This window comes from Rhipicephalus sanguineus, chromosome 4 (assembly GCF_013339695.2).
Source record: "Rhipicephalus sanguineus isolate Rsan-2018 chromosome 4, BIME_Rsan_1.4, whole genome shotgun sequence".
In the NCBI taxonomy this organism is placed as follows: domain Eukaryota; kingdom Metazoa; phylum Arthropoda; class Arachnida; order Ixodida; family Ixodidae; genus Rhipicephalus; species Rhipicephalus sanguineus.
In genome coordinates this window covers 151,939,911-151,960,143 of record NC_051179.1, presented here as the reverse complement: position 1 = coordinate 151,960,143, position 20,233 = coordinate 151,939,911, and the positions used below count along the sequence as shown (strand labels likewise).

Here is a 20,233-nt window from a genome sequence, read left to right as displayed (position 1 = left end):
CGTGGTCAGTCGGCCAGGGGAAAAAATTACACATCTCCCCCTACGGGCAATCGTGGGATCCGAGAGGATCGCGGGAGCTGCGCATCGAGTTTCCGTTTCTCTTATGTGACTTATGAGACGGTGGTTGTCGAGGCGTTTGAATTACCGCTTGCCGACGCTGACGTTTACGTTCGGCTTCCCGAGCCTTCTTCTGCTCCGCGGCAATGGCGCTGCCGCTGCAACTAGCGCCGACGTTGATGTTGTTTATGGCGTATCGCACGCCGTTGCACAGAGAGCGAATGACGGAAGGACAGCGAACGCGCGATTTCGCAGCCTCGCAGCTCCGAGATTCGCTTGCCGGCGTTGTCGTTTACGTTCAGCTTCGCGAGCGTCCATAGCGCCGTTGCGAAGGACAGGGCAAGGGGATCGAGCTCGCGCCGTATTATATACGAGCGCATAGCTATGGCGAAGAGAGAGAAACGGGAGAGGAGAAACGAAGCGGAGGCAACGCTCACGCCACCTCCTCGCGCTCACGCGAGGAGAGGGGGGAGAGTTGGCGCATGCGCAGTATGCGTACGGACGCCGCAGAACGGACACTGCCCCGAGCGTAAAACGCTTTCGCATCTAAAAGTAGAGCGTCCCGTGGCTCGTGGTGGCGCGAGCTAGTGAGAACACTTTGGCTCTTGCAGACTCATACCTGCCAAGTTTGGAGAAACGGAATCCGGGAGATCTACTCAACGGGGGGGGGGGGGGGGGGGGGAGTACTGCGATAGCAATTATATGGACACTGTCAGCGGGATTTTGCGGTCGCCGCTGACCTGTACAGAGTCAAAACCGATAACATCGCTTATGCATCGTCTGTTTCACGTGCGAGTAAAAGCGCGCTAGCGCTAGGGACGAACGCGGTTGAAGCAGAGATGAAACGACCCGGCCGTCACCGTCGCGCGAAGGGCACATGCGATAACATCGCTCCGCGTGCGAGGCCTGTCGTCGCTTGCTTACCAGTTATTTCGTCGGGCAAGGGACCATAAGGGGCGCCGTTGAGACGGGGACGGTCGCGAGCGCTGGCGAACGCGCTATCTCGACAGACATCGGTAACGGCTACCCTTTAAGTGCTGGGCTCTCCACTTAAAGCAGTAGTGACACAAAATTTTGAAGGCGAGATAACTTGTGGGATAGATTTTTGTGTACACAGACGCATCATGTACGAAATATTAAAGGGCCCCTCACCAGGCCACATAGCAAATTTTAGTTAGACGCTGGAAGTTGTTGTGTGCCGAATGAAGAGCAGTATGCCGCAAGAATTTTTCAAATCGGTTCACTACGAGCTGAGAAAAACAATAATTTGTAGCGGCGCGAAACCATGACGCGAGGAGGCGAGTTTCAAACCCTTGCCACTCACCCCGTGTAGCCTTAGCAAGCCAAATCCCTTCCCTGCCCTCTTCACTTGACACATACGTATTAACACGTCATGCGCATGCATGGTCACGTGCGCATGACGTGCCCCAGCCAGCCCGAGCACGCGAGCGGCGTTGCACGGTCGCTACCTTTTTTTTTTTTTTTATGTGGCGGCCGTGGGCGTTTTGTCGGCGTTCTCTGTGGTGTACTGCCTGTTTCTGCGGGACGGGCATTAAAGTTGAGACATTTGTACGGGCACGAGAGTGGTGGTATCATGAGCCAGTGCAGCATTAACGTTTACTTGGACGCGGTAGAATAAATGAGCATAATGATCGAGTGCTCGAACGCGCCAGAACATTACTTTCGTTTCCAGGGCTGGCGTCTGCTCGATGCGCTAACCGCGGGGACACGAACGCCCGGGAAAGGGAGGCACATTAGCCCCGCATCTCGCTGCAATTCGCGAAAAAAAAATGAAAAGGACGCATACATTCCCTTTGTGTCTCTCTATATTTCTCTCAAATTTTATTAATCTATTCAAGCAACAAATTACACAAACTACACATGTTGTGTCAAATAATTATTGCAGTGTCACGTGCTACTGTTGGCGACGTCAGAGCACAATCGTCTACGTCGAGGAGCGACGTCACAGCACTACCACCTACGTAGGGCCATTTTCTCATGTACGTCATCCCCTCATTCTCTAAAGCGCGCGCCCGCGAGAGGAAGGGCAAGTAGCGTTCACCTTGAAATTTGACCCATTTCCGCGGCGCGTAGCGTTGCAAATTTTGGCAGACATGATCGTGAACGCCCACTGTATGTATTGCGCTCGTTAGCTCAAAATTGCCAAACCTGGTGAGGGGCCCTTTAGCGGCTGATATAACCTATAACACATTTAGGATCAATTTTTAAATTGCGTGTAGCGCATCTGTACGCGAAACGTCCCACCTCGCGTCACCGTGACGCACGGGGCGCGCAATGCACTGGACGCGTGGGGCAAAACTGGATTTCCGGGAGATTTTCTTATGACCCGTACAACCGAGAGAAACGTTCAAAATCCGGGAGTCTCCCGGGTAATCCGGGAGACTTGGCAGGTATGCAGACTTATGCCTCAGGAGGGATAAACGAGACGGCTGAACCAGAATCACAGTATATATTGTTGAATTCCAATGGCGGAGTCGGAACAAGCTTATCTGCTCCCTTTGGAACAAGTGTGTTCCAATGGCAGAGTAAAGGCGAGAGTCAAACGTTCCAATGGGAGAGCCGGAGTGGATTCGGAGCGGGAGTCACTCCGTAGAGCAGGAAAAGTTGCTCAGCCAAAATCGCCGGAGTCGACCGGAACTCGGCGTGACGTACTTCCTTTTTGCCGCTGTCGCTTGTTTTGTCAGCAATGGCGGACAGCATGGGCATCTGGGCTAATCGTGCAGCATTGCTTCCGCTGATCGATAGCGACAGCTCCGAGTGAGCAAACTCCAGTTCCTGCACGAGTGATTCATCGGATAGTGACAGCAACGCTGAAAATGCCGCGTACGAGTGGGAATTCCACAGCGCAATTAGCAGAATGGAATAACTACACGCAAGGCATTCTGGGCAACTCAAGCACTTCCGCTTCCTTCTTGCTCCCATGCTTGCTCCGGCGGCGCGGATAGTGTTCCAATCGCGGATTTGGAGGCGTTGCTCTACGCCACAGTCGATTGCTCGCTCGCAGAGTCCATCGGCTGCTCCAACTCTGCCATTGGAATTCAACATATGTTACACCGCGACCAGAATCCTAAGGCTAAAATTACAGCGCAAATGCACAAGACAACCACGAAAAAAAGAAACGTACGACAGAAGCGCTGACTAACAATTGCTTTATTATTTCATACTCCAACGCATATATACGCGCATGGCCAACTTACCGCAGATGCGCACACAAGAATAGCTCTAAACCAAAACGTGTAACAAGGATGATAGTGTATCAGATGCACGAAGACATGAAATTATATTGAGATGGGTGCAGGGACAACGAAGTAAAGAATAAGTAAGAAGGACAAAGAAGTGCGTTTGCGCTCTACTTTTAGCCCCAGGAATGTACCAACTAGATTCAAATGAAGTTTTATTCTAGTGACCAGAATCGACGCCCACAGAGAACGCGAGCCATGGCTTTACGTAACACTGCCAAGAGCCGTCTTAATTTTCTTTTCTTGGCGTGGTGCGCTCTGCGGTTTTGTTTGCCGCCCAAAGGAAGGCTCTGCAGGGTATCGGGACAACGCGAGCGCAAGGGCCCGAGAGTGGCTTGCGCTCTGCGCATACGTCCTAACGGCTCGCAAATTCTCTGGGTCCACAATTCTAAAACTGTCCAGTGTTTCGCCGGAGTTGGAATGTGCGCCTTGATTTGTACTTTAACATACACGGCGTGGTCGACCGTGCTGGCGCGATTGTCTCTTGAGGGGGAGTTCTGTACGTCTAGTGCTTTCACCGCGAAGTTTGCGTTGAACCTATATACCAAACGAAGGTCACTTTGCTCGCAGCAGCGGCCACGCTTGCGACAGCAGTTATCTGCTATCTAGAAGAGCCGAATTAGGGGTTAGTTGAAGTAACAACTGTGACAGTTCGAGCTCGTCCTATTTATACCTGTGCGTTCTTTTCGTGCATCTTTCTTTGCGTTTAAACAACGCGCTGCAAGTGTCGAGCTGTGACAGTTGTTAGTTTGCACTCGCCTTGTGTGTTTTCTTTTCCTGTGTCCTTCGTGCCTGATCAGCACGTAGCAAGTTTCTAGCTGCTTGTCATTCTTCATGTGGCATGCCAATTTCTCGCTATCGCATTTATTGCTTCACCATTTAGGCGAAACTGTGACTTTTTTATTGCGATAGCAATTATATGGACACTGTCGGCTGAATTTTGCCGTCGCCGTAAAAAAACCACAAAGAAAAATAAAGTAGCAGGCATAAAGAACAATAAAGTAGAAGAAAAAATTCTGAAGTACCCGACTGCGGATTCGAACCAGCAACTCCGCTCTCCACAGCGCGGTGCGTTAGACAACTCAACCACACTTTTTTTTCTTTATTTCCGGTTGTACATCACACAAATGGGGATAACAGAATTATGTTACAAGACACCACAAACATGTAGGCACACATCTACCGTCAGCTACTGGATAACCAACATTATGATTTAAAATTCCTTCATAGTAAGCAGGGGTTCTACCCTAGCCAACCATGAAGGAACACATTCTTCTGTTTTTTCTACTTCAAGAAACCGGGCCATACTTTCTTGAAAATACTGTCTTGCTGGTCTTCTATCCGGGTCACAGTAAAATCCAGCCATTCGTGAGCGCCATATACTGTGCAAGCCAGTCATCATGATTAGGTCAAAAGGTAGTCCGTCCTCATTGTCTATTGCTAAATACCGAATTCCATGAGGGTCTAACGGAAATTCTTTTTTTAGTGTCCTCTGAACACGTCCCAAAAGTACACCCCCTCCCAACAGTGCAGAAAGACGTGGTCAATTGTTTCAGGTTGGTTACATATTAAGCAATCGGAGCCCCATGGCATATAGAAACCTCGCTCCTCTAAAAAGGTTTTTACCGGTAGTGTTCCTGTAACGGCGTTGCCGTTTACCGGTAGTGTTTTACCGGTAAATCATCATGTCGGTAAAAACACTACCGTTACCGGTAGTGCTTTTACCGGTAGTGTTCCTGAACGTAAAACGGCGTTGCCGTTTACGTTCAGCTTCGCGAGCGTCCATAGCGCCGTTGCGAATGAGAGTGCAACGGGAGCGAGCGCGCGCCGCATTATGTACGAGCGCCCAGCTGTGGCGGAGAGAGAGAAACGGGAGAGGAGAAACGAAGTGGAGGCAACGCTCACGCCACCTCCTCGCGCTCACGCGAGGAGAGGGGGAGAGTTGGCGCATGCGCAGTATGGGTGCGGACGCCGCAGAACTGACACTGCCCCGAGCATAAGATGCTTTCGCATGTAAAAGAACACCGGGCACACCTTGCATCAGACGTCCGCGTGTGGCTGGAGACACTGGGGGTCACTCCACGCGCCACAGTTATAAAGAAAAAGAAATATCTAAGAGCGTCTGATTCTTCATTGTCGACACTTGCAGACGCAGCGCTCCTAATTTTCTTTCAATTCGAATGCTGCCCTTGAGACGCGCACGACAAAGTGGCCATTTTCTGTACCCACTCGTGATGTGGAAGGAAAAAAAAAAAAGAACACCGGGCACACCTAAAACCACTGGAACGGCAAAAGTATGGTGTACTAGAATGGGGTAGTGTGCCGTCTGCGGCGGAAAGCAATGCGAGCGACGTGGTCACTTTTGCGATGACGCCACCAGAAGGGCGCTGCGATCGAACGGTGTGCCCTTGGCGCGAAATTTGAATTTGTTTAGCGGGGCCTAATGGTGGTTTAAGCAGAAAAAGCATCATCCTTTCACACAGTTTTGTTTGCTTCTCGGTTTCATACCATTAGGCGACTAACCCCCGACAAATATAAGAAGAAATTCCTAAACGTGCCCGCACACAGAGTGCGATTGTGGCAGCGAATATGTATACTTACTTGATGTCACTTAAGCCAGCTTGGAGGCCACATTTTGCCGTTGCGTACTGAATGAAGAGCTCAAAATGCGGCGTAACATAACGGCTTCGAAGTTCTTAACACACTGGTAACATCAGGAAACGAAACAATAATAACATACGTGCACGGCACTACATTTCTAATCGTCTGCTTTCACTGGTTGTGTTGAGCGTCGTCTGCACATAATGCAGACGGCAAAAGACTTCGTTTTTTGTGCATGTAGGCCTTGTGTTTGCATAATGCAATAAAAAGAAATCTCTTTTCGCTAAAATTAATAAATGAACTCTGGAGACGGTAATAAAAACGAAAGATAATTGCTGAATGATGCGGGTGTTTTTCGCGATCGTCTGCTACTATGTAGCTGGTGTCCGCAAGACTCGCAACGGTGCTGCCCTGGCTACTGCTGCTATCTTTCGCATGAGTCTACGTTTAACTTGTTCCTCTGATTGAAGTGCATCTCCAACGTGTGTGCAAAGTCGCGAAACAAAGGACATGAAGAAGCGGAAGAGGGAGAATAGGGACACGACCTGTTTTGTACCAGGCTGTAGGAGCGGCTACCGGTCTTGCAAGGAAAAGTGGTCTCTTTTTCGTGTGCCCAAGGAACCTGAACGTCGTGAAGTCTGGTCTCAAGTCATTCAAAGAACTGACAGGGAGCTTAATGAAGCCTGCACAGTATGTGAACGGCACTTTGAGCCACGCTACATAGAGAGATCGTACAAGACGACAGTTAATGGCGAAATCGTGGAAATCCCACGGGGGCTGCCGCTTTTGAGTAGGGACGCTGTTCCATCGTTATTCCTCAGAGCACCAATATGCACGGGAGAGCAAGAGCGAGCGAAGAGAGAAAAATGAAGACATGGCCGAGCAAGAGCCAGCAAAAAGGCGACGTAATGTGACACCGGATACAACAGAGACAACTGAAATCACGTCGGCGCCAGATAACAATGCAACGAGTGAAACTCCAGGTGAGCTCGTGCAATTTGCTGACCTCAAGACGCCGCAAGGGTGGACAAAAGTGGAACTGTCAATGCGTCCAAGTTTCATTATATATGGAGAATGTGAACTGGACGCTGCTGAAGCCACAGTAAGCAGATTGGCCTTAAAGAAACTGGTCAAAATCGGAGCGCTGCATTCTAAAGTACATCAAGGCGTCGTTGTCGCTGAAGTACACTTGAAAGGAAAGAAGTCGTTTCAGAGAGAGGTTGCTACGCCAGAAGAAGCCGAAGTCTTGCTTGAACATGTCGCCGAGCTGAAACTGTGCCCTGGTCTAGCGATACAACCTGTGGCTGGAAAATGTGCATCATTCAACGTTCATCATTCATCATTCAATTTTTTCAGAAAAGTGCTCTCTTTTTGTCGAAATAAGTTCAGACAGGCCATGCATATACTGCAAATACCAACGTAAGCTGGTGCTGAATCAGCTTTCCAGAAGACGGCGTCAGAAAGTCGCCAGCAAGAACAACACTGCAATTCGACGGACGATAAGACGGATGCGTTCTCGCTTGAAAAAAGCGAACATAAGCCTCAGCCAAATGAAAACGAAAAATGAGATGCTAACAGAAGAAGCACTCGCCAGCAAAATCAAAGGCCTTCCACAAAAACAGCAAGCTGGCGTTAAAGCGTGCTTTGAAGCAGCTCGCCGAAAATCAAAAAAAGGGATGAGATACGACAGAGACTGGTTGCTTGAGTGCGTATTGATGCGCATGAGGAGCCCTAAATTGTACGAGCACTTGAGAAGACACGAAATCCTAGCGCTGCCTGGGAGGAGTTGCATAAAAAAGGCCGTACAACACTTCAAGAGTGGCTTTGGCTTCAATCCAGCTGTTTTCAGAGCGCTGAAAGAAAAAAACAGAAACAATGGACGAGTTCAGCCGACACGGTGCAATAGTATTCGATGAAATGAAGCTGAGTGAGCACATCGACGTCAAATCCTCAGGTAAGACATTCCGTACCTATAGCTTTTATGCCGTTTTACGTTGCTTTGCGTGTTTCAATTATATGCTGTTTATGATTATTGTGAGAAACGTGTAATTTCAGTGAGAATCGTATTGTTTTTCTTTCCCCTTGATTCAACCACATCTAGGTCTTATTGAAGGGTTCGCTGACCAAGCAGAGTTCGGTGAAAGGAACTCCAGCGACCTTGCCGACCATGGTTTGGTCGTTTTATTTCAGCCTTTTACAGGTACATCATTTCGATATTAAATTGTAGTGCATCCTTTATTTAACTATCTCCGCTTAATGTTTCCAGTTAAAATGAACATATGAGAAGAGAAAAAGCGCCGTGCATGTAATTGTATATTGTTGCAGGAAACTGTGTTCAAATACTGGGAGTTTTCGCTTCGAAAAACAACGTGAAGGCACCTGTCCTGGCGAAAATCATGCTGCAAGCCACGTTCCTATGTGAGGAGGCAGGACTTCGAGTAGACGGGCTAACATGTGACGCGGCGAGTTGGAATCGGAGCATGTGGAAGATCTTCGGAATAAAAGGTGCCTCTTTTTGCTCCTTATTATTACCCCGGCACAGCCGCAGCAATCTTTTTGTCACGTACACACAAAAGAAATTCTAAACGTAATACTATATATAAACACTCCCTCCACATATTTCCACATTCCTTTAAAAAAAAAAGGACAGAAACATTTGTTCGCTTGACAGATTTTTGTTCCATGCTGATGAGCGCCATTTGTGTCGCGTTACCTGAATGTTTTATTTCATTGTACGTTATGAAACACGCAGGTTCCACTGCAGACGTCCGTTGCAAGTGTCCGCACCCAGTGGATGACAGCCGGGCCCTCTACTTTTTTTCCGATTTTGTGCACTTGGTAAAGAACGTGCGCAACGCGTTCTTGAGTAGGGGTTTCAATACACCAGAAGGCCGCGTGCACGCTGACTACATTAGGGAAGCATGGAGGAAGGACAACGAGAATGTAACACTAAAGGTCAATGCCGCACATTAACCAAATACACCTGTTCCCAAACGCGTTTGAGAAAATGAGAGCTGGGCCCGCACTACGCCTTTTCAGCGAAGAAGTACTTAAAGGCTTATTTTTTTACCGAAAGCAAGTTCAGAAGGCGTATGGCTCTGCGTCAGAAACTGAGGCGTTCATTTCGAAGATGTCGAGGCTCATCAAAATAATGACATCACGTGCACCAAAGAGGGCTTTAAGACCTAATTCGGCCGACACCGATTTTCTAAGACAATTCCTTGTTTTCTTGAACACCTGAGAGACTCATGCCAATGAAATCGGTTTCTTAAGTAAAAGCACAGCAGAAGGTCTCCGCGTGACCCTACAGTCCACACTTGATATTGTACAATACCTCTGCTCAAAATGCAACTTCAAATACATTATGACTTCAAGATTAGGCCAAGACAAACGGGAAAATCTGTATGGTATTGTGAGAAGGTCGAATGGCACGAATGACTACCCAAACCCCACACAATTTCTTTTCACTTTAAATGCGCTTGCCTTTTACAATTTGGCTAAGCCGCCGATGGCAGGTAACTGTCGACCTGAGCTCGTTAGTGCGTTTTTAGGTAATTGCAAAACAGCGGAGGTTCCCAGGGAACGTGCCATAGACTCACTTGATAAGCTTGTCGACGAAGGCAACATAAATGACGCGGAAGTGACCCTGGACTTACTTCCACCTGAAGACCATGAAGGGTACGTGGTCACCAAGAGTTCCAGCCGTCTTAGCCATTATATCGCGGGGTATGTGGCGCGCAAGACTCTCCAGAAAACCAACTGCAAAGATTGTGCTGAATGCTTGTCTGCATCGAGAACACGTGCAACAATGGACATCAGAAATCAATTCATCGAACAGTTTGACTTGGGCGGCTTAGTATACCCGTCCGGCTGCATGGCAAGTCTAGTTGGCGTGCTCGAAGATTCGTTCACGGTGTTCTTCAGCACAAGGAGAGTTACGGCGGCAAGCATGTCTGACTTCGCGAGCTTTCTCGAAGGAGTGGAACTGCCCAAGCTCGGCTGCGGCGCACACAACAGGGAGCTAACGCTTCGAGTGCTCGAATTTTATGTGTTGCTGCGCCTTTGCTTCTTCGTGAAGTCCCTAAATCGAGAGCGCTCTTGCAAACGAGAACAAATGAAGCACCTTAAGCTAAGGAGATCCAAGTAGGCATGCGCACAAAACGTGTGTATGACTTTTTTATACTTTTATATATCACACGTTCATTTCCTGGGAATAAAGGCATTCTGAAAATAAATGCACCCATCGCCTTTCTTCCTCCCTATAGATATAACAATAATTTTCCAAAGACTAGCTAGTATACATATGAACAAGGTTGGTGTTTTTTATTTTGTCCCTTGACCATGCAATATATGTTTTATGAAACATTAAAACCACCAAAAGAACAACAACGAGACAACAACAACAACAACAACTACTACAACAACAGCGAAAAAACAATCAAGATGTGAAGGTAGATCTGTGTACTAACTTTTGCGAAAAACGCTTTCTATTCGTCTCGAGGGAAATAATTAAAAAAAAAAAAGGAAAGATAGTACGGCCGACAAAAAAGCCAAACATCCAGCGCTACCTCTTATATTCATCTGAAAGGGCGAATATAATATCGCAGAGTCCGGTGCGTTTATAGCAGAAGGACCATGCGATAAAACACGCGTGCGCGCGCGCGCACCGTCATACACAACCCAGTTGCATATCAGCATATATAATAATACAGTCGCATTAGCAGTGAAACTGTAGCTTTAATTGCTGATTTTGTTACCCCGCCTAAGGAAACAAGAACTGCGCGTTATAATAGCCTGATTGATCAGCGCGCGAAGAGCCCGATCCGAGAAATTCATGGCGCGCAACCACAAATAATTTATATTAAAAAAAAGAACAAAAAAAAAAACGTGGCAATAAGGCACATGCCATTTCCTTTTGCATACAGCGCATTCAAATTGAAGATAGTCGCAAAGATTCACCAATGCTAAGAACACAAGTGAACGCCGCAGGAACAACTGTCCGCCAAGATAGGCGAAACACTCGTGCACTAAGTCGTGCTTGTTGAACATGGCCTCCGCGAAAGCCGAGCCCATCTCGGAGGCCGTACATTATCCCCTGACAAACAATGACTCCAAGCGCCAACGCGTGGTGGCGCCACCACAGAACGGTGTGCTCTGTTGACGAGACCGTCATCGCAAAAAGAGCCACCTCTCAGGCGCCAGACGGCACACTACCCCATTCCAGTACACCATAGCAAAAGTACCGCGACCGTCCTGCCCGCCGCCATATTTGGTTCAGCGCGGCCGAAGCTGCGGCGGCGCGGTGTTGATTTCACGTGGAGCAACGAATGCGTGCGCAGTGCGTACGCTTTTGCAGCCCCGAATGAAGCGTACCATTGTTAACAATGTAGCTGAGAGAACTAATTGGCTGTGCATACTTGAAATAAACTTGTCAATAAACTTGTCTCCTTTCCGTCGCCGTCCGTTTTTCGCGCTGTTTATTTCAAGTATACCATTGTTCTCTACCTGATTAGGAAAGAAATAGCAGCACTTTTCACTTGGATACACGCGCACGCACGCGTACTAAGGTGATAAAGAAATGCGAATTGCGCGGCATTTGCGCGTTCGGCTGTCGGCATTAATAAATGCGAAGCATTTCTTAGCAAATTTCCGCGAGTTTCAACATAGTATCTATCTATCTATCTATCTATCTATCTATCTATCTATCTATCTATCTATCTATCTATCTATCTATCTATCTATCTATCTATCTATCTATCTATCTATCTATCTATCTATCTATCTATCTATCTATCTATCTATCTATCTATCTATCTATCTATCTATCTAGCCGCCCACGACTATGTGCTCTCCTGGCCGTTTCATTTATGAGATGTATAGGCTTCCCAAGCAACGTTTAGCGGCGCTGCTGGATGGATGGATGGATGCTATGAGCGTCCCCTTTATAACGGGGCGGTGACAAGTGTGCCACCAGGCTCGAAAAAAAAAAAAAAAACCTTTACTCTTTTTTTTTAGCGTTGGCCTAGTGTCTTTACTTCAATTAAAACTATTTTACTCCAGAAGAAAAAAAAACCTTAAGTTTTCAGCTTCGTTCTGTGCCCTTTACGGCAGAATGTCCTTATTTTTTTCCCCATTATTTATTTTTGTCCTTTCTCTCTAGTTTTCTGCCACCAATACTCTAACCGTCTCTTACTTATTTCAATCGCGGATGTGTTCAGCTTTCCATTGCCTCTAAAACCCAAGGCGTCATGTAGGCTCGTGCCCAAACGTACACCTGGGTGGATGTCTCCACATTCAATCAGAACATGCTCCGCCGTTTCCTGATCTTCCCCGCAGCACGTGCATTGTTCTTCTTCTTTACTGAATCTCGCTTTATAACTACCCGTTCTAAGGCAACCCGATCTCGCTTCAAACAGTAAAGCGCTTCCCATTGAATTGTCGTAAAATGCCTCCCTCCTTATTTCATTTTTGCCCTTTCGGTAGTTACTCAAAGCCGGTTTTTTCTCCATAGCTGTCATCCAGTAAATCCTCTCCGCCTCTCTGACTTTTCGCTTAACGCTCTTTGTTGACATACTGCTTACACAAGCAGTATGTCACAGGCAGCGCCATCTCTGGCAGAAAAAGAGAAACTGGGGTGTTAGCAGCGCGCGTTTTCCCTTCTCTCCACCGCGTTGCCGCTCGCTTTGCACGTGCAGAGCTCTCGCGGTGCACTTGCGCCGCCTCACAATGTACCGCTTGCAATGCGGCTTCAAAAGGAATTTCAAGCTTGACTGGCACTTCCGAAAAGCGAACTTGATAAAATGAGAAAGGCTCGTCAATCACGTTAATGGTGAAGAGCAGTCGATCGACGACAACGACGCCCGACTAAAAGCGAAATGCATTTCCCAAGTCGCGATTACACCGTGTAGGACGTATACCTCGAGGTAAGTCTCATTCTGTCATGTTAAAGATGAATAATGGTCCACATGCACTCCGAAATGAAGCCGTACACGCTATCGATGTTCTGCGGCGTGGACTACGAATCATATGTTTGTTGTTTTGATATGGCATACTTACAGTAGCAGCCGTGTACTTTCGTGAACAAACGTTTGCGGCGTGCGAAAAAAAGATTATACGCCCATGGCACTGCTTCCTGAGAAGGTAAGAGTCAAGTCCTCCGTGCCGCTGGAGAATCACCCGCCGATTAAGACGCGAGGCAGCTAGCTGAGCTTCAACCACTGTGAAGCAAGATGAACTGCTCGCCTCGTTTTTTCGGCTCTCGCGTCATGCTTGCAGTCTCTTTTTATGATATCGACTTGACAGGCGTATAAAACCTGCTGCGTGAACGCGGCTAGAAAATCGCACAAAGTCAGAAGGTGGTTACTTCAAGGTTGCAATTGCAAAGCATGTATTAAGTGCCAGTTATATTTAGCGGCTTAAATATATATCACCCTAATAAAGTGACAAAAACAAAGCAAACCTGCAGAACGATGTCAAAGCTTGCTGCAAATGCACAGACGTCCGTTCCGGCGTGATAAAGCAGCCTTCCCGACGCGTGAAATGCAGGCGCCGAACTTCTGACGATGTGCCAAGTTCAGTTGAATTCAACCAACCGCGCAATGCTAACGGTATAACGCGAATGTGAACGTTCAACAACGACTGGTAGGTCTCACGAACACGGGGAATCAAAACACAAAGTTGCTTCACCTACAACCGTAACTGGACTTTAACAATACGAGAAGACAGCGAGTAATCATTAATGTAGTCGCTGCGTGCATGCGCCGCGTTACTTACCGATTCAGGTAGTCGGAACGAACGAAAGCGATGAACTCAGACAGCCAAAATAGAAGGCGAGACAGCGCTGTCAGCTATCCACGCTTGCCGCCTTTATTTCTCGTACGACACGCCCGGGAAACGATACAGTTTAACACGTGAATCGCGTGCCTTGGTGTTGTCAGCACTGTTGTGGCTGGCCGCTAAACCGCAATACTTCGGACCACGCTTGCGCTTCCGCGGGGTCGCTTCTGCCATCGCTGAAATGCCCAGCTTCGCACAGCAAGCCCCTAGGTTCAACGTACCCAGCTGACCGCCCCCCAGTTACCCGCACCGAGAGAAGAACGCGTGCGCACGTGCGCTACCGCTACCGTGAAAGGGGCTCAGTCGGCCGCGCCGAAGGTTCAGAGCTTTCCGACAGAGCCGCACCGCGGCTGGCGCGGCGTTGTCGTCGCGCCGCAAACTTGAGCTTGGGTTCCCTCTACCAAATTTGGTATGGCATAACATGACTGTAGGACGAATATAAGCTACAGGTGGTAACATGAAAATAATGACATGTACGTCATATACGGCATGACTTACATGCCACGCTCATGGTGCGCTCACAGCCGCTTTGCTAGCTTGATACACACCAAAATTGATATGATGTGACAAGAGTGCATGACGAACATAAGTTACTGGTCATAACGTGCAAATCATGGCAGGCATGTAAAGCATGATTTACATGACATGGTCTCGGGGCGCTCGCGGTCGTTTAATGAAATGCATATATACCAAAATTGATATGACGAGATATTTCTGTATGACGAACGTTAGTGACAGGTGGTAACATGAAAATCATGACTTGTCGTTATGTACAGCATCACTTACTTGGCACGCTCATGGTACGCTCGCGGCCGGTTCGGTAGCTTGATATACACCAAAATTGGCATAGCGCGAGGTGACTGTATGACGAACATGAATGACAGGTGGTAACGTGAAAATCATCACATGCATACCACGTACGGCATGGTTTACATTACACTGTCTTTGTGCGCTTCCGGCCGTTTTATTAACTGGATGTATACCAAATTTGGTATGGCATGATATGGGTGTGTGACGAACATAAATTACATGTCATGCGTTGTGTATACCAGATTCTACATCCATGCATACGTCACAAACATGCAATATATAGTGAACTAGATGTCATGACATGAATGACTTCATCTGCCTCAAAGACGAACAAGGCGATGTATGCGCCTGTGGTGCAACTCTACCACATAAAATCACGTCACGTGCTACCAATTTTGGTGCATATCAAGCCAGCGAACCAGCCGCGAGTGCACCATGGGCTTGGCATGTAAATCATGCCTTACATGACATACGTGCCATTATTTTCATGTTACCACCTGGTATTTATGTTCGTCATACAGTCACGTCACGAAATACCGATTTCGGTGCATATGAAGCCAGTGAACCGGCCGCGAATGCACCATGAGCATGGAATGTATGGTATGCCTTACATGACATGCGTGCCATTATTTTCATGGTACACGCTGTTATTTATGTTCGTCATACAGTCACGTCACGCACTACCAATCTGTAGCAGTCAGTTTTCATGGCGCACTGATCGTCATGTGTGAGCCCGAAGGCGTCAATTTTACGCCAAGCATGATTAAGAGCGGGCCGGGAATCATTATTGTGCATGAACCTTCTGCGGCATCCACGCGAAACAAGCTGCACTGGTGCAGCGGAGACGCAAACATTCCTCGAAAGAACATTTGCGAATTGGCAATGAAACGCTTGCCTCACGAACGCGGGTATCAGTCGTGGGAACAAATTTTTCGCGCCGTATTCTGTGCACGCAGCCACACAGCCCGTCGCTTGGCATCATTTTTCCCGCTGGGAATAGCAAAGATGGCTTTGCCCGTTTCCCCGCCTGTTGCTGGACCCAAAAGCGCAGAATCCAGGCCTTCTTCGATGCCTCGACAGGCTTGCGATGAAGTGTCAAAACGATGCGGGATGTCGTGATGTCCCTGCACGCTTCTCTAAGGCTATAAAAACAATCGCCCTTCAAAGCGCCATGCGTCGGCGGCCGGGAGACACTAGCGAGGCGAGCGAGCTGGCCCATTTATGTGGCGAAGCCACCGAAAGGGCGCAGCGGCGAAGAGAAAACGAACGTGCTACTCTTCCCGTTCCAGTGACTTTAGGCACACCTTGCAGCAGACGCCCCCCTGTGGCAGGAGACGCAGGGGGTCACTCCACGCGCCGCAGTTTAAAAGAAGAAGAAATATCTAAGAGCTTCTGATTCTCCATTGTCGACACTTGCAGCGCGTTGCTCTAGCACATGTACAGACGGGTCCACTGTTAAAGGGAACACTTACGTGCAGGGCATGTCCAGATTTTGATCTTTTGCGATATCACAGTGGCATCGATTTGCATAAGACTACTGGTAGTTGACACTTCTGACTTCTCTTGACAGACTCGTGCAGTGAACGACCAATGTTTTCACAGGTACTTGAAGTTAGGAGGCCAGCAATTTGAAAGGAGCACACTCGAGTGTTCCCTTTAACAGTGGACCGTACTGTACGTAAGAACTGTGACAGTTGTTAGTCGACGCTTGCCCTGTGCATGTATGTGTCTTCTTTCAGAGCGTCCTTCTTTGGGCTGCACCGGCGCTCTGGAAATATCGAGCTCCTTTTCGTTCTTCGTGTGACACTTCAATTTCTTGCTATCGCGTTCATTGCTTTCGCTCTTGCGGCGAAACTCTGACTTTTTTTTAGTGGACTAGTGGCGTCTAGTGGGATTCACCTCATTTCGGTGGCACATACCACACAGGCCGCAAAAGCTGGATCACAGTAACAGCGCTGCCTTAAACAGCTTTGCTGCTAAAACACTTTTTGAGATAGCCTAATGTCTTGTCTACTTTCATTGAATCAATATTACTACAGAAAAAAAAACCTAAATTCACAGCCCAGCTTTTGCCCCTTACGTCACAATGACCTTATTTTTCCCGCTACTTTGCCACCAATACTCTAACCGTCTCTTATACCCGTGTCACACGGACGTGCAAAAAGTCTTTTACGCAAGCGGTATTTCACTATGTTGAATGACTGTTTATGAAGAGGCGTTCCCTCGCAGTCACACGGCATTGACGATCTCTTTTTGGAGGTTCCTTCCCAATGCACTACCAAAAGAGTGGCGCTCGCTTTAAAAACAGAACCAGTGAAAAGAAAATTATGTATCTCGATAGAAGATGTCCAAATTTATTGTATGGCGTAGTTGGTGACATAAATTTCACAACTCCAGTTGAAAAAAAAAAGGTTCACGCAGTAGTATCTTAAGCAGCGTTTGCCCAACTGGCGGCCTTTATATATTATTGTGGCAACAGTGGGCGTCTGTTTTCCTTGTTAGCGCTCTTGTCAAGGAGGTTTGGCTCTTGTCTGCCTCGCCGTGGATGACCGTACGGAGGAAAAAGTGACAATTGCAAGTCTTGGAGTGTACCATCTCTCTCTGGAAAACGAGGCAGACGCGGCGAGCAGACGCGGCGACGGGCTGATTGCACACCGGCGTTCGCCTTTCCGCGCTCACTCGCGTCCATGCTCGCGTCTATGCGGGCGGACATAACCCCGACCCGTTCACCATGTTTACGATAATACACAAAAAATAAGGTTTAAATGGTTTTCTTACGCTGCTTACGACAAATGAAATTTATATTTATGGTGAGCCCAATCGACACCGAAATGAAGAGTTGCCAATTTTTTTCACCGCTTCATAAATGCTGGCGCCCGCTGGTTTCGAGGCTACTCCTTTACCGCCGTAAACGCCGTTTCCAGAAAAGACCGCTTCTGAAAAGGAGATCGCTCTCTGTCGTGTGACAGCGCGCGGAACTCTTTCTCGGAAAAAGTCTTCTTGCTTAAAAGGCTTTTTAGTGTCCGTGTGACGCGGGTATTACTTATTTCTATCGCGCACGTGTTCAGCTTTCCATTGTTGCCCCTAAAATTCAAGGCTTCATCCAGGCTTGCGCCAAAACATAAATCGGGGTGGATATCTACACATTAAATCAGAACATGCGCCGTCGTTTCTTTAGCTTCCCAACAGCATGTGTATTTTCCTTCTTCTTTATTGACTATCGCTTTGTAACTGCGCGTTCTAAGGCAACCACACCTCGCTTCAAGCAGTAAAGCGCTTCACCTTGAAATACGAGGGTTGTCCATAAAATAAAGTTCCCAATGATTTTTCACAACGAGAAACATGGTTACCGGCATTGAAAAATACATTCTTGGAAAGCTGAGATCTTCTCCTATTTTATTAAATTATTGCCCTTGAGATCAGTGAATATTTGCATGCGGTGTACAATTTTATTTATGCCCGAAACCTAAAACTCTCCCGCCGAGCCGCGAATGTAGCATAAAACCCAATTTTCGGCTCCTCCCTGGTTCTGAAATGCGTCCTAACCAGGTGTCTGTCCTTGATTTTCTATTCAGGGAGGCGGTGGTAGTCTCTTGGGCATATGTCTGGGCTGTAGGGCGGGTGTGTGACAGCATCCTATGCAAAATTGGGGATGAGATCGTTCCTTACACGGGCGATGTGCGGACGAGTGTTGTCCTGATGCGAACGTATTCCCTTCGTGAGCACACCTCTCCTTTCGAATCGCACCGCGAAGTTTCTTCGGCGTCTCACAGTAGCGGCCCGCATTATTTGTTGAACCGAGAGGCGTAAATTCGCAAAGCAATAACCCCTTCCTGTCCCAAAACACGCTCGTCATCACCAGCGAGGCTTGCGCTAAAGCCGCCACCTCAAGGCGTCTTAAAGCGTTGACGAAATTGTGTTGGAAACGCGCCGAATGGGATGGGCGTTGCAAACGGCGCGTTTTTATTGCGATAGCAATTATATGGACAGTCTCGGCTGAATTTTGCCGTCGCCGCCGCCATGCACCGTATATGTATAAATATGTATGTATATATAAAAGCCCCAAAAAAGAATAATTCAGAAAAATGCTTCCGAAGCGCGGAATCGAACCAGGGACCTCTTCCTCCGCAGCGAGTGGCGCTAGCCACTACGCCACGAAACGCAGATCCTCCACGTAGCTAACGGCGGGCGTTATATACACACCCTTTACCGCTGGACGGACTCAAAGACGCTAGGCGCTTATAAGCGTTTCTTCATTACCAGCGAGATGGCGCTAGGAGCGCGACGGGCAGATTTAAAAGTCGTCGGGGAGCTCGCTCGCTTCTTATATTTGCGCAGGGAGAACCTTGCCCTTCCGCTGTCTGCTCGCGCGGTTTTCTCGTGCTGAGGGGAAGAGGGATGTTTCACGCTTTCACCATGATGTCCGCGCTCATGTTACGGAGCGTTCGAAAGTCATTCGAGCTCAAGGGACGCCGCTAAACGAACAAACAGAAGATGAGCGCGAACTATCAAATGTCACAGCTCGACACTTGAAGCACGCTAGTTTCCTTCGCTGCTTCGGCCGTCTTTGCAACAGGAGCGCTGTTCAAACTGGGAGTATCCATTGGCGAGCCTCACTTCGTATAGCATTAGTTTCTTGCTATCGCATTCATTGCTTCGCCCTTGCGGCGAAGCTGTGACTTTTTCTTGTTATTTTTTTTTTTCGAGCCTGGTGGCACAGATGTCACCACCCCCTTATAAAGGGGACGCTCACAGCATCCATCCATTAATCCAAGAGCGCTGAGAAAGGCAAGTGTGAAAGATAAAAGGCGCGTTCATGTCGCCTCCGCAATGTGTTTCGCGATAGCTCAGTGGGCTAACCGCCTGCCAGCCATCGTCGCGGATACTACAAAGTGGGAACAGGGGGTGCTATGCAGGATGGTCCGAGTTTGGCGAAACTCGGAATATTTCCGAGCTCTGGCGACACCCTCTTTTGAACGAGCAAACAGTGCGAAAAGGTCGATTGCATCCCTCAGCGCGCTCTGCTTTCCGTCGGTTACGATAGAACGCGGCGTCACGTCAAGGGCGGTCGACAAAGTCGGGTGGTGTCTTCAAACGAGAGGCATCTTCTTTCATTTGTTTGTCTTTCCACGGAGTGCAGAAGTGCACCCATGCAAGAAAAGTGTCAGTTAACGTTTACTAACGATATTTTTTAGAGGTCCGGCCTGTTTCAATTTCTTTTCAAGTGTTTAATGTCTGCACTAAGCATCCTTCAGCATAATCAGCACCGCGGCCTCTGAACTTAGCTCCGGCCGAGCGCCTTACAACGCCGCGGCCGGAGCTAATGCCAGGGCCACGTGTTTAATCGTCATGGTCGGTCTGTACATTCTAGCGCGCTGCCCGGCCGGCGCGCGCCCTCATCGTCCTCTTAATAATCGCCTACTCCGTTCCCGAGCACGTGCGCACGGCCGATTAGCTAATTGGCTGGGCCGTATACCTAGATAATTAAACTAGGACAAGATATGACCAAGCTTATTAAGCCAAGTCATGGTAATACTGACCTAATTAAGCCGCATCTTACAAAGCCCATGGTAATGAAGCCGCGAGAAGCTGACATAGCTAATTAATGACATACCAATTAACACGACGCTAATTAGGGGCGCTGATTAAAACCAAGCCTATTATGGCCT

General features: G+C 48.1%; 1 protein-coding gene across 1 annotated transcript in view; it reads right to left on the bottom strand.

Moving 5' to 3' along the window:
* The window catches only part of LOC119391751 (mucin-5AC), a 162,227-nt gene that overhangs the window by 128,681 nt on the left and 13,313 nt on the right, over positions 1 to 20,233 (bottom strand). The window contains exon 2 of the mRNA XM_049415381.1: positions 2,731 to 2,853. Within this exon, the coding sequence (XP_049271338.1) occupies positions 2,731 to 2,853 (123 nt within the window). The remainder of the gene's footprint in view (positions 1 to 2,730; positions 2,854 to 20,233) is intronic.